The 15,270-nt window shown below is 31.1% G+C and overlaps 2 protein-coding genes across 2 annotated transcripts; both read left to right on the top strand.

The window, feature by feature from the left end:
• The first annotated feature begins 5,892 nt into the window (after positions 1-5,892).
• Positions 5,893-10,636, top strand: LOC145317949 (uncharacterized). The gene is made up of 5 exons (XM_080159238.1): positions 5,893-5,988; positions 6,764-6,852; positions 8,039-8,131; positions 8,869-9,019; positions 10,263-10,636. Exons 1-5 carry the CDS (start codon positions 5,925-5,927, stop codon positions 10,634-10,636), a joined length of 771 nt encoding a protein of 256 aa, XP_080015364.1. The 5' UTR covers positions 5,893-5,924.
• A 122-nt stretch (positions 10,637-10,758) lies between these two features.
• Positions 10,759-12,693, top strand: LOC145318217 (glutamate receptor 1-like). Its single transcript, XM_080159554.1, has 2 exons — positions 10,759-11,184; positions 11,274-12,693. Exons 1-2 carry the CDS (start codon positions 10,892-10,894, stop codon positions 12,595-12,597), a joined length of 1,617 nt encoding a protein of 538 aa, XP_080015680.1. The 5' UTR covers positions 10,759-10,891; the 3' UTR covers positions 12,598-12,693.
• The last annotated feature ends 2,577 nt before the right edge of the window (positions 12,694-15,270 follow it).

Here is a 15,270-nt window from a genome sequence, read left to right as displayed (position 1 = left end):
TTATAGAGTTGCTACGCTTATAAATCGTACCTAACTACTAGAGGAATCACCATGCAAAGTTTAAAATCGATAGGACAATTCTAACATGCCTAAATTAACGAAAAAAGCTATCCGTTACGGACGGACGGACCTATCCTAATTATAGAAAAGCTTCGCTTTTAAAAACTTAAGGTATTCTATCAAGCTAATTGTTCAGGCTTCCTAAAGTTTATAAACAAGTTCTGCTATTCGCAGTTTAAAGTATATTAATGGTTAATCAACAACTTTCAACCAATAATTGAATCAATATAAGGGATAAATTTTTCATAATAAATGGGAGGTAATAATTATGTTAATTTATGTCCACTTTTTCTAAAGTCACAATTGGTACAGGTACGTAATAATGTGTAAATCTTCATAAAAAAAAATTATAATAACTAGTCCCCACAGTTTTATAATAACGTTTTCTTGGGGACTTTTATTGCTTTGTTGGTTCATTGAGTTAAGTATCCAAACGTTTCAACCACTTGAATGTATACCAATATTGTTTTCACTAATTTCACAAATAGTATATAACCAAATATAATCTCATTACCCTTTAACAAATTATATCCAACTAACTTGACCAAATTTACTTTCAATTTTATATTCAAATTATTTTAAATAAAAATTTAGAAAATCCCCTTTGATACGCCTAGCCTATATCTACACATCTCTCGTATACGCATTTTTTTCTAAAAAAATTGAATTAAATTTAAATACGAATTCTACGTTTTCAGAAAAAAAATAAGCTCCGGAATTTATTCAAAATCGATACAACGTTTCATTTGTACAGAAATAGGATAAAGAAACAGTTTGATGAGTTTTTTTATGTAGAATTAACAGATAGAAATGAAATATTAAAATAAATAGTAAATAAAATAGAAAATTAAATAAATAATATAAGACTATTTTTTAAAAATATGTAGGTTAAACATATTGTGTTGTTTTATTTAATGTAACAACTCAGAAGAACACAAGTTCAAGAACGTCCAAGCTTTTTATTAAAAAAATAATAACACGGATTTTTATTACAGCAGTCCCCAGAGTTTTATATTAACGTTTTCTTATTGGCTAGGTCAAAAACTTTGGGGACTTTTATTAAGTTTTGATTGGTTGGTTCTTTAATTTGTGTGTCCAAACATTTCAACCACAAATTATAATCTACAAAAGGGATAATTTTGTGTGTCATCTTATCCTTTTATACCCCTGCAAATATTATCTAAATAATATTTGCCCAATATAAGGTGGCCATGGCTGACATAATATCGACACATTAACAGTATAACTACATACACCATTTTTTAACAGTTTAACAAGATTACGTCTCGAACCTGGGATCAATCCGTAACAGACATACGTACAATCATACAAACCCTAAATGAAGAAAAGCTTTACATCCAAACACGCGCGAGTGGTTGCTTTAACTACATACACCATTTTTTGACAGGGTATCAAGATTACGTCCTAAAACATGTGGGCTATCCATAACCGACATGCGTACAATCGTACAAACCCTAAATGAAGAAAAGCTTCACATTTAAACACGCGAATGGTTGCTTTAACAAGAATATGTCAGTTCTTATTTCCTACTTAATTAGTAATCACAAGTCAAGCGATAAAATGATAAAAATTGACAACTTAAAGTTCGATACTTAAAACTTTTTTCAAGCGAAGTTTTTCTACATATATGGCGGGAAAGTAGGTTCGTCCGTAGTAAAATAGAAAACTTATACATGTTAAAGTTGTCCTATATACTTAAATGGAGGGTTATTATATTCTGGGGAGAGTTAAAATATTTTATCCAACAAGGCTAATACAAGTTTAGCCAAAAGATAGCTAAAAATCAATTTGAATAGATATTGCTGAAAAATTAAGCTTGAGACTTTTAGCTTAATTATATCGAACATACGTTTGTCTATCATATCGTACAATTTTTAAAACAATTCTTCATGTGAATTTCACTTAAAGCAAATATTAAGTATTGGATTTTGGACCTTTTAGTCCAATTTTTTTTGTAACAGAGCGTCTGCAGTCTGGGATAGGTAGTGGAATAATACATACAAAAATGTGATGTGCTGAAAATGGATTGCCTATTTCTTCCCTAACTTCCAAAGTTGTACAGCAGATAACCCAATTATTACAAATGTTATTTTCAGCTTCTCCGGTCAAAGGGAAAAGCGATATAATGTATAAACGATTTATACATTATACATTCAAAATTATAATTTTTCAAATTTTCATTGTTTTAAAAGTTTGAAGCTTTTTTTAGCTATTAGCAAATATTGAGATAGGACGCGGAAGCTAGGTACACTTTCGGAAACTAAAATTCAGTACATCATAAATGTATTTCAGCTTGACTTACAGGAATACAGAGATAAGACAATGGATAATAAATTAATGTTCTTCCTAATTATTATGTCTTATTAAGTATTTATCTACCATTATTTAACCCCCCCCCCCCCTTAACTATTTGATTTAAGATTTATATTTTAAAATTAAAAAAATATTGCTTAGAATACAAATTTTAGATTATTTGTAACAATGTCTTATGTTACTTTTTAAGTTTTAAAAAATGAAAATATTATTTTAAAGCTTTAATGAAAATTAACAAGAGAAAATAACAACAAAATAAATTATTATCTTGATTGATTTTTTAAAGATAAAATGACTTGTCATATTTGAATATTAGATCAGTTATATCCTGTCAGTGAAACTAGAAACATCTATATATTTATAACAATAGAACAAGAATGACAACATCCATAAAAGCGAAGCTATAAAATCATAAGGAAAGACAAACGAACAATAACTCTTTTCAGAACTGAATAAGCAGAACATTTATTTGTAAGTCCAAACAAAATTGTACATTAATTTGTTGCAAAACTGCTTTAATACAGAATACAGTAAAAGAACATACTTTCATTTTTAAGATTTTTATTATAGAGATACCTCGCTTATAAAAATGTACCTCGTTGTCCTAGGAATCACTTTTCCAAAAATCGGATGAATTGGAATACAAAAAGTTAAAATCAGCATGTTTGAAATGGACGTACGTAGCGTATAGAGTTACTACGCTTCCTAAATCGTACCTAACTGTTATAAGAATCATTATGCAAAATTTGAAATCCATAGGACAGTTCTAAAAGTAAAGAGCTGGTTCTAAGCTATTTAAATCTTTTAAACATAAAAAAGTGTGTAAGGGGTATTAAAGATAAAAAAATATTTTTAAAACTTTTTTCTTTAATTGTCCTATCCCCACTCTCCTCCTGAAGAATACATGTTATTATAAGCAGAAAAAGTAAGATAAAAGGCATATTGTAGATATTACCTTTCCTCTCAGTGACAGGAAAATTAGAGAGTAACTAACCTCAGGTTATGAGAGTTTCTGTAATACACAGATATATTTACATGTGTACACATATATGTATAAATATATACATGAGATGAGCCCTTAGTTTTTAGGTTTTGTTGGGTAGATGGGGAGGAGATGGTGTTTCTGCAATTAGGAAGATTATGTCAATTATCTCAATGTAGCTCTCAGGATTTGATCTCAAAATTTAAAATTTATAGCTTAAAGACCACCTTAGATCCTTGCTACCATAATCCTATAATATGAAGTAGTAAGAGAAGCTTAACTTAAATCCCTGGAGGATTTTAGGTTATTTTACTTATTAAAATCTGAACAATCAGATTTTTTGTTACAGATTACAGATCTGATATGCTATTATAAATTTACCAAATTTCTTTTTACAGGAATCATAATGTTAAGTTTAATATCGATAAGATTACTCTAAAATACCAAAATTTACGACATGGAAATCCCTTACGAACAAACGGACGTACTGACCCCTCACTGTTAAAAATAAAAGGTACGTTACAAAATAATGTACCTTGTCGGTTAATCTAATGCTTTCATTTGTTTATATTTTTCCGTAGTGTGGATCTGGATAATTTTTTCTATTTAGAAAAAAAGGAATAGGAGTAATTAAAAAAGGTGTATAGCATCGTATTACAGACAATTTTCCATCAATATTCGATATTTTTAATATCCGTGGAAAGATGTCTATAATATAACTCTCTTCAAATGAGCTTCTTTGTAAATTTTATTGACAACAAGGATGACAACATCCATAAAAGCAAAGGACAAACGTACATTAATACTTGTATAGTGTCAGAACTGAATAATCAGAATATATGTAAATGTATAAGAGTCGAAGCAAAATTGTAAGTAAATTTGTTGTAAAACTGCTTGATACAAGATAATGTTTATGGATGGACATACTTACATTTTTAGGACTTGATTATAGAGTTGATTCGCTTATAATATTATACATTGTTGTCTAAGGAATCAACATACAAAAAATCAGATCAATCGGATGATTAGATCACATAAAAAATTGTTGTTTAAAAAGTAAAAAAATCAACATGTTTAAAATGGACGTACGGACATTCTTGTTATGATTATAGAGTTGCTACGCTTTCTAAATCGTACTTAACTACTAGAGGAATCACCATGCAAAGTTTAAAATCGAAAGGACAATTCTAACATGCCTAAATTAACGGAAAAAGCTATCCGTTTGTGTCGGACGTACGGACGGACCGACCCTAATTATAGAAAAGCTTCGCTTTTAAAAATTAAGAAAGTAAATGGAAAGTTTTATTTATGTTTGAGATATAGCTGCAATATTTATCTTTTAGCGCTGTTCATTTTTTACACTTTATTCATTTTCAGTGCTGTATCACTAAAGCCTAAATGAGTTTAAAATAATTTTTTCAAAATGGATAACATAACCCTAAATATAAGAAGGATTTTTCTATCATTACCGACAGAAAAAAAAACAGACTGCGCGACTAAAAATACAGGCTTCATTTGACTTAAGTTTTTAAAAAAGGTACAAAGTTTCTCTAGACCCAGTTGAAATTCAAAAGCCAAATTTATATCTTTTTCTCAAACCGTGAAGTTTAGTCAAACACAAAAAAATGAACAGCTCTAATAGTGTACATAGAGAAATGTTTATAATTTAGGAAGCTTTGAAATCAATTCAATCAGAATGTGTATCTTATATTTCTAAGAATATAATTTAGTGAACAATTCAACAGTGGTTACGCATTTTTAAAGAAAAGAATCTCCCCTACAGTTAAAGATGTACATCAACGACAGATGGAATATCCTGTACATGTGAATTTTTGCTGCTGATTTTTATTTTCAGTATGAATTCGACACCGATTAATATCCGCTGGATTAGAATCTGTTCCCAGCCATACTGAAAAATCATGTATAGCAACTAATCACAGATAATTTTTCAAAAATATCAAAATAAAAATCATGAAATTTTAATATACGCAAAAATCTGTCTATAATTCGATGTGTTAAAAAATATTAAATTTTGATGTAATTTTTTAATAATTTTGCTTAAGGGAAGGGCAATACAATGCAGAAAAGGCATTATAGATTGTCTTTTAATCAAATATGCCTTAGGTTATGGATGTAGTTTATCCTTGTTACTTTATATATAGTCAACCCTGATCACGTTTCTGTGAATACATAAAATATTTATTATTAATGCAAGAATTAAATCATGAAAGTCAAAGATTCAAAGTAAGCAAAATACGTTAAATACGTTTAAAATAAACACGTAAAAGTTGATTTTAACTATGTTGCCAAGAAAAATGAATGTTTTTTTACAAATCCGGTAAATTTTTGACTGAAAATAGTTTTAAGGGGTTATTACCCCCACCCCCCTCATGTAAATTTTGCTCTTCCTAAACTTGTACTATATTAAAATTTTGTTACCCCAAACATAGGTAAAGCTTTGACGTCCTCGGTTTAGCGAATATTTTACTACATCAAAATTATTTTAGAACGATTTCAGATGAATAAAATTATAATTTAGAAAATAAAAATGTTTGCAGACAAAAATAAAATTCTGATGTTTCTGGTTTTGACTGTTGTACAGATATCAAAAGGTAAACCAACTTTGTGAAACTTTTCCCCAGTTTTATTTGAAAAAGTCTGATTTTTCAGAGATTAGAGGGGAATATCACTATGGGCCTTTGTTATAAATGGTAAAATTGAAAATGTTTATCCTTATATAAAATAAACTAAAACCTGTCGAATGCTAAGCTTAGACGAAGCGTTCAATTCATTTTCAAGATTTTAAGGTAACACGTGCAGTTTTGATTTTCTTTTTTTCTGAATTAATATCTTTATTTGTTCACGTCAACCTATCGGTACGGTAGGTAACATTTTATTTCATGTTGTTGCTTGTTTGGTCTTGTGTTGGGTTTAAGCTATTTTCTGAATTCTTACTGTCGGGTTTATTTATTAATTGACCTCTAGAATCTTGAGAATGAAGCAACAATAAGTAACATATGATTTTAATCTGCTGTTAACTTTAAGGACGGTATGCCCCACGAGATCTTATTTTAACGTAAACTTTACATAATCAAACATTTAATTACAAAACCTTTGTCTTAGAAGTCTTTACTGTGCATTGTAATGAGTTGCGCCAGTTTTTGACCCAAGATATTCCCTTTTACTCTACCTAATTAATATTTATGTCGCGCACCTGACATCGCAGCAGTAGGAACCATTTTAACGTCTTTAGTTATTAAGCCGAGATTCGAACCTATCACCTCCCCGACGACGAATGGAAACGCTACGTGTTGGGCCATTGTCGTTATTTTTAACCCGCTGTTGGGCCAGTGGTGAAATAATTGAAAACTTTTTTTCTGTGTCCAGGATATTTGAGACTGAGAAGAGAGGTGAGTGCAGTTCGTCCAGCAGTGTACAGTCTCACACACACAAACACACACACAAACAAGTCACAGGTTATTTTTAGTTACACCGTAGCTATTCCATAATTAGGATCTGTATCATCCGTTAACAATCTCAAAATTTTCACTTTTGAGTAGTTTTTGATATTGATAGACAAGAACAAGCAATCAGCTTATACCAACAACGAAATTAATTAGAAAAAATATTAAAAAAGCCTATACGTGCTTTTCATTCGTCGTTGGGGGGCAACACATTTTAGAATTGACGAACTCTCCTTCTGCCCCCAAAATATCATTTAAGATTTATTTCGCTTTTTGGTTTTACCTTATTCCTGACTAGCAACGTGTTGGGCTTGTTAACCCACAAAGATAAACACACGTAGAACACGTTAAAGCTACGGTTTAATAAATTCTCAAATGATATTACAGTTTCATAAACGATATTGTTAGACATTAATCTGCTACACTTTTATGGACGTAGACTTTCTAGTTTCATTAGATCTAAAAGATAATTTAGAATCATAAGTTAAACTAGATTTACACTGCTCAGACAGAGAATTGTAAATAAACAAGGACGACAACATACACAAGTAACGAAGAACAAACGGACAAAGTGAATTACAAAGCAGATGTTCAGTGGTAGAAACTATTGCTAACTTTATATACATATGTATTTATAATGTACTTTTGTTGTATGATTGACAGACCAATAATAGTAATAACTATTATAGAAGCATATTGTTATAGGGAATCTTCACCAAAATTAAGGCATTTATCTTGAATAGATGCAGAGAAATTTACAGTTCCCCCTAAATGTTTCTGACGGATAGATGGACATGTGCACATACAGACGGACCTTTCCAATCCTTATACTAAAGTAACAGGATGTTTGTCTGTGTGTCTGTCTGTCTGTGTGTACCGAAGGATCTCGCTAACCGCTGAACTGATTGGGTTCTCCTTAACAGGGTAGATTCTCATATGTCCCGGGAAGGTTTATAACTATTTTGGGGGATGGTACCACCTCCCTCCCTAGAGAAATTAAATTTTTTTAAAATTTACCAATTTTAGAAAGAGAGTTCAACGAAAAATAAACGTCAAACGTAAATTTTTTTAACTTTTTCTTTTAAAATCTAAAATAAGAAATTGAATTATCAAATTCGACTCTCTCCTCCTCAAGTGCCCCTAGAGGCCTCTAGGGGCGTAGCCGCTAGTTATTAATATTTTAATGATTATATTGTAGGTTACTGGAGTGTATCCTGTTGGTATTTTAGTTGATCAGAAAGACTCACTTATGAAATTAGATGTAAAAGAATCGGTGGCAGCTTTCAATGAGGTAATTTATGCTTTCATGTCATTCGGTCCGTCCATAACGCTATGGGAAAAATGAGATTTAAATCTAGAACTCTGATTTTTTTGTCAACATTCTCATCATTATGGGGTATATTTAAGTATATAACATCCATAGCAGTACGACTGCTTTGAAGCATCTTTTTAACCGCTTTTACTTTTTACAACAGATTTTTTGGCTCCTACAAAAGATACACGGTTGAAACTTCTTGACAATATTCCCTTCATTATGCCCCATAATTAGGTATACAAATCTAAGGTAGTTTGACTGCTTTCAGCTGCTTTTCTTTTTACAACTTTGAAAGTGAACCTCGTAAAAGTGTCGAACTATGACGTCAGAAAAAAATAACAATTAACCAATGAGAAGCCAGTATCCAGTGTAATTGACCAATTGTAAAATATATAGCGGTCTCTCATTGGTTAATTGTTAATTTTTTCTGACGTCATAGTCAGACACTTTTACTGGGTTCTTCAAAGTCAAAAACCTTAATTTTTAAGCTTTTGCATATTCTCTCTCTGTCTTTTCTTTGCTATGATAACAGATAATCTGCTCTATAACTCAAGTTTGTCAATTGTTTATTTAATAATAGATTTTGTGGTTTGCTACTTATGGATGTTGTCATCCTTGTTTATTTTTTTATTATTTAGTGTGATAAGCTGTTTTTGTACATAAGAAAATTTCTCAATTATCTAATTATCCATATAATAGTTCTACAATTTTAGGTAGAAAGCTGGCTACAGTTAGAGTTTGTTCTTGTTGAAGTACGTCAGGATGATATTCTTGGTCTAACCAAATCAGTGTGCCAGCTCATAGAAGCTGGATCTGTTGCAATACTCTCCACACTACAGGATAATAAACCTGTTCAATCAATAGGTCAGCACATAAAAATATTTCTTGTTCTAAAATAACTGTTTTGCATGTATATTAAGAGATATAAGTTTTCCGGAATTTTAATGTAGGGAGTAGATTTGAAATCTGCATCAAATTTTAAGGATTTTTTTTATAAAATTCGTTTTTTGTATAATTCTTTATCTAAAAGCGGAAATACATTTTAAGTTAATTAATTTTGACCAATAGGATAGTTGGATTTTAAACTACCTGCGCTCTAATTGGTTGAATGATGTACGACATCCAATCAGAGCGCAGATTTTTTAAATCCACCAATCACGGATGCCAAAATTAATTAACTTAATTTGCATTTCCGCTTTTAAATAAAGAATTATACAAAAAATGAATTTTATAAAAAATCCTTAAAATTTGATGCAGATTTCAAATCTACTCCCTACATTAAAATTCCGGAAAACTTATATCTCTTAATGTATATGCATCTCTAATTTTAATTGTCTTATAAACAGCTTTCCGCGGATAAAAATGTACAATTATAAGATTGAACCCAGTTTTGTTGGCACGGTCTAATAAAACTGGTTTTAATATTATGATTGTACATTTTCATATTCTTAGAAAACTGCATGTAATACGATATGATACTTGATTTTTCAATGTGGCTGAGAATCGAGTCTTATCTACCGGATATTAATCGGTTTCGAAGCCATACTGGAAATATCTTCAATTATCCTTTTCCCTCACTCACTGACTCTGTATCTCAGTCTCTCATACTCTGCATCAGGTTTTTGTTGGAGATTTAATTTTGAAATCGATCATTTTTTTCTATCTTATTTCTATCTCTTATCCTTTTTTTTCGTGTTCTGAAATCTTTCTTGTATAATATTCAATTTTAAAAAATAACCACTTCAAGTCTTACAGAAAATAATAATACTTTATAATAAACTAGCGGCTTCGCCCCTAGCCTCTAGGGGCTTTACCCCAATAGGTGATAAAAAAAATTAAGGCGAAATTCGTTAAAGGACCAAGGAAATCTTCAGCAAAAAAAAAATATAAAAAAAATGGGGGGGGGGGATTTTTTTTGTTTTTTGGGGGGTTGGGGGTGTCCCACCCCCTAAGAAAATAGCTTGAATCCACCACAGGACCAATAGGAATATACCCTGAAGAGTAGATTCCGATCGGTTCAGTGGTTACCGAGATCTTAAGCTTTAGACGGACGGACGGACAGACAGACATCAAGCTACTTTGTATTATAGATAACATTTGTTTTTAGTGTCAAAATTTGGCCTGCCCTTGTTTGTGTTAAACCCTGGGAATCATGATCAACTTAAAGAAAATAACAACATATTAAGCCTGACCCCAAGTCAACAATCTGTAACAGAAGCTGCAATGGCATTAGTTGACACAGACTCTGATGTCAAGATGATTTATTACTATGAATCATCAGATATATATCCTTATCTTGATTACTTGAACAACAATGGAAATTATGGGCAGATCAGTTTTCAGCAAGCTAGTAACATTTCAATACAGCCAACAGAATACATGAAAACAAAAACTATAATTCTAAGTAATTGTGATAGAGAAAGTGGTGTGATGTTTCTAGAAGAAGCCATGCTCAAAGGAAAATTAGCACAATTATTTTAATTTTTACAAACAGTTTATTTACTTGCTCAAATAGTTCTAAATAAAATGAAATTAGTTAAGCTTCAAAACAAATAACCAAATCTGTTTTATCTAAAATATAATTGTGCTTTTTTTTTAGGTTTATTGGCTCCAAAAAATTCAATAATACTACCATGTCTTGATTTGCAAGAATCAGATTTATCAAGGTATTTCAAACTTGGTGCAGATATTTATATCCTTAAACTTAAATTTGATGAAAATAAAACTCTGGCTCCAATGCTGATCTTGGATACTTTCAACCACATATCAACAAACCTTGCCGCTCTGCTGATGATCAATCAGCTGCAACCACCCCTTCCTAACACATGCAAGTCTCCACAATATTGGGGGGATAGTTTCAAATTTGTGAGTAAGATGATCAATTCCTCCTTTCTTGGAAAGACTGGTAAGGTGGAGCTTGACAAATTTGGCAGAAGATCAAATTTTGACCTTGAAGTCATTCAATATAAGCTTGGAGTTAGGGTGCTAGAAGGACTGTGGACTCATGATGAAGGTCTCTTCCAAGCAAGGTAAGATATATCAAATAAAAACATTACAGATTTATCAACTTGGTTTATTTTTTAAATCTTTACTTTGTATTGTACAACTTATTATTTAGGCAGCTCCATGTGAAGGACAATGTATTGAAAGAAGTTAGTCATGATACAGAAAAGGATAACCTTATAGTTGCAACAATCCTTAGTGCGCCATATGCAATGAAATCACAAACCTCATCAAATCAAAATGGCACAAGATATGAGGGTTATGCTATGGATCTTATTGCAGAAGTTGCAAAACTGGTTGGATTTAAATATTCCCTATTAATTGTTGATGAATATGGTGCTAAAGATGCCAATGGTAATTGGTCAGGAATAATTGGTGAGGTTGTGTCTGGAGGAGCAGACCTGGCTATTGCAGATTTGACAATCAATTCTGAAAGAGAGAAGGTGGTTGACTTTTCTATGCCATTTTTGGATCTTGGAATTTCAATTTTATTTACATCAGACACATCAAAATCAATCAACTTGTTTTCTTTCATGACCCCACTTTCTCCTATGGTCTGGGGAATGATGCTTGTAAGTGGGTTGGCTGTGTCCTTGGTATTGTTTCTGATTGCCAAAATTTCCCCATTTGAAACAGCTGAATTGGATACAGAAGAAGGAGAAAGTCCTTTTATGTCACTGAGGCACTGTTTATGGTTCTCAGTTGCTAGCTGGGTCCAGCAGGGGTGTGATTTTCTACCTCGTGCCTTTTCTACCAGAATTATTGCCAGCTTCTGGTGGTTCTTTACCTTAATCATGATAAGCTCATATACAGCTAATCTTGCCGCATTTTTAACCATAGAAAGAATGGAATCTCCAATTTCTTCTGTGCAAGATCTGGCTAGGTCTGATATCAAATATGGATCTATCCAATCTGGATCTACACTTGGATTCTTCAGGGACAGCTCAGATCCATTCTATAAGAAAATGTTTAATAAAATGACCCAGTGTGATGACTGCTTGACTGAATCAAATGGAAAAGGAATAGACAAGGTTATGCAGGAAAGTGGTCAATATGCCTTCTTCATGGAATCTGTAACCATTGAATATCACATTGAAAGAAATTGTAAACTATCTAAAATTGGAGAAAACCTGGACTCAAAAAGCTATGGAATTGCAATGAAAAAGGGATCAGTTCTCAGACAATACATAACAAGTGCTATTATAAAACTGAGACAAGAGGGAGTTCTGGACAGACTCAAGAAGAAATGGTGGAAGGAGGAAAGGGGTGGAGGATCCTGTGAGGAGGAGGAGCAGTCAAGTGATGGTGTCAGCACTCTGAGTCTGAAGAATCTGGGTGGTATATTTCTGGTGCTGCTACTTGGTCTCATTATGGGGCTGGTTGTTGTTGGGCTAGAAATATTATGGGTCAACTGTAAGAAGAAGAACTTTCTAATTTAAAGTATTTCTTTATTGTAATGTATATTTTACAAATTTTATGTGTATTTATGTAAGTTTAACATATATTTATTTTACAAATACAAAATGATAATAAAATCTGTTTTATTAAACATTTTTCCAGTATGACTGTGAAACCGATTAATATCCGCTGGATTAGAACCTGTTCTAAGCAATACTGAAAAATCATAAATCGTATTACATTAAAGCCAAAGTAAAGATTGTATTATTTATCAGTTTTGTTAGCCTAGGCCTTTGGCCCCTTTGAGCTCACAAAACTGATTTGTAATTTGTTAAAAATTCAAGGAAATGAAATGCTTAATTGCCAAGTGTATAATAAAATGAAATAAACAGAATATTTGGATACATTGACAATATGAACCCATGTACATGTAATCAAATTATTTTACAATTTATCCATCTTCAAATGAACAATTTGTCCTACATTTATTTCAGTTCTGATTTTATTTGGCTGGGAATCATATGTTTAAAAAATATTTCAAAAATTAGGGAAATATTTTTAGAGATATCTTAAAAAGACACATCCCAATCTGTCCCGATTTTGTATCACTTTTGAAAAGTGTGATTCCTGTGACGTCATATAAAAAGGGAAGGGGGGGAAGGAAATCTCTTCCCTTTTCTCCCGTCTCTTTTGAAGAGATTTTCGTCCCCCCTTCCCTTTTTCTTTCCCTAAACGTATATGACGTAACTGGAATCGCACTTTTCAAAGTGATACAAAATCGGTACAGATTGGGGTGTGTCTTTTAAAAAGAAAATATAAGAAATAAGTAACGTATCTATAAAAATGGTAAAATTTTTTTTTTTATAAAATAGAACATTAGATTTTTGTGGAAAATTAATCTAAAACTATTTAATTTTTAAAACCTATTTATTTTACTTTGATAAGTTGTTTGATGGACGGACCTAGTTTTAAAATTCTGCACTTCAAAATAGAAATCCTTGTCTGTCAAAATTATCCATAAGCCAAATATAAGCTAAAGAATTAAACGTAACTTTTAAATAATTGAAAATATTCCAATTGAATAATCAGAAAAAAGTCAACTTTTGTGATTTGATACTCAGCCCATGGGTTAGCTAAAATAATACTTTTGTGAGTATGTGGGTGTGTGTGTGTGTGTGTGTGTGTGTTCTATTTGTGAGTAAAATGTGATCCTATATGAAAATTCACATATTTGATATGTATAACATATAATACCAAAATCCTGGCATATTTGAATTTCACCAACTTTTCAATTTTGCCCGCTATGAAAATATTAGTTTTGATATGAATTTAAAATTAGAATTTAGTTTTGTGCTGAAACTTTATCTATTCTGCTGTCAGAGTTTTAGATAGATTCTACATACATACATACAATATTGTACATATACAATTGTTATGAAAATATTTATTCATACAATAACAGACACACAAACATATACACAAAAACTAGAATCATCTGATGTATGTTAGTAAATAAGTTCATTACATATGAAACAGCTTGTATTGCCTATAAAAATGACGTCATACAATACAAATGACCAATGATAGGCAAGTCTGCATTTTCTAAATAGTTTTGCCTCTACCTTTAAGGGTAAAACTTATCAAAGTATCTTTATAAACAAAGCAGTTTTTAGATTTAATTGCTGCGCTACTTTTTGCCATAATTGTCCTTGTTTTTATTATTCCTAAATTTCTTTTGAAAAGTGAAATTAAAATTTCCCCTGGAGTTGCCAGTGTAAAGTATAAATTTGAATACTAATTTTCATTAATTCTCAGATGAAAATTGAAGATAAATATTGTAAAAATTACATTATAGTGATGGAAATTAGCATAAAAGTATTTTTCACCCAGAAATTTGATTTTAACCACCAGAATTATTGAATTCATTAAATTATATTCTACATGTCATGTCCCTCTCTTTTATTTGATAGGGGTAAAAAAATCTTTTTTTTATAATATTCGAAATAGTCTGTAAAAAATAATAATTTTTTTTTTAATTGATTGAAGAATTAAATACTAAATGCCTTTTTTAAAAAACAAGGATGACAACATCCATAAAAGCAAAGCACTGAAACGGTAGGACAAACGGACATTAACACTTGTATAGTATCTGAACTGAAAAATCGGAACATAAATGTATAAATGTCGAATCAAAATTGTAAGTAAATTTGTTGAAAAACTGCTTAAAAATACGATATTGTTTATGGACATACTTACATTTTGGACTTGATTATAGAGTTGCTTCGCTTATAATATTGTTCTTTGTTGTCCCAGGAATCAATATACCAAAAATCAGATCAAACGGATAAATAGAACACTTGAAAATTTGTTGTTAAAAAAGTAAAAAAATCAACATGTTTAAAATGGACGTACGGACATTCTGGTAATGATTATAGAGTTGCTACGCTTTCTAAATCGTACCTAACTACTACAGGAATCATCAAGCAAAGTTTAAAATCGATAGGACAATTCTAACATGCCTAAATTAACGAATAAAAGCTATCTATCTCGGACGGACGGACGTACGGACGGACGTACGGACCGACCCTAATTATAGAAAAGCTTCGCTTTTAAAAAAAGTTAATAAGTATACATATTTACCTCGACTTTATGGCTATAATAAAAAGTGGTCGTGGCTGACATAAAAATCATAAGATTAAAACCAGTTTTGTTAG

Source organism: Acartia tonsa, chromosome 4 (assembly GCF_053477335.1).
Source record: "Acartia tonsa isolate MP-2025a chromosome 4, ASM5347733v1, whole genome shotgun sequence".
Classification (NCBI taxonomy): domain Eukaryota; kingdom Metazoa; phylum Arthropoda; class Copepoda; order Calanoida; family Acartiidae; genus Acartia; species Acartia tonsa.
The sequence above is the reverse complement of the archived record's forward strand: the minus strand, read 5'-3'. Positions and strand labels throughout refer to the sequence as shown.

What these genes read in the sequence shown, in the direction of transcription:
- LOC145317949 (XM_080159238.1), top strand. Translation starts at nt 5,925, where the DNA reads ATGTTTGCAGACAAAAATAAAATTCTGATGTTTCTGGTTTTGACTGTT. An exon ending in CACACACAAACAAGTCACAG is followed by an intron (nt 6,853 to 8,038) that starts GTTATTTTTAGT and finishes ATTATATTGTAG; the next exon opens with GTTACTGGAGTGTATCCTGT. An exon ending in TAAACCTGTTCAATCAATAG is followed by an intron (nt 9,020 to 10,262) that starts GTCAGCACATAA and finishes ATTTGTTTTTAG; the next exon opens with TGTCAAAATTTGGCCTGCCC.
- LOC145318217 (XM_080159554.1), top strand. Translation starts at nt 10,892, where the DNA reads ATGCTGATCTTGGATACTTTCAACCACATATCAACAAACCTTGCCGCT. An exon ending in GAAGGTCTCTTCCAAGCAAG is followed by an intron (nt 11,185 to 11,273) that starts GTAAGATATATC and finishes CTTATTATTTAG; the next exon opens with GCAGCTCCATGTGAAGGACA.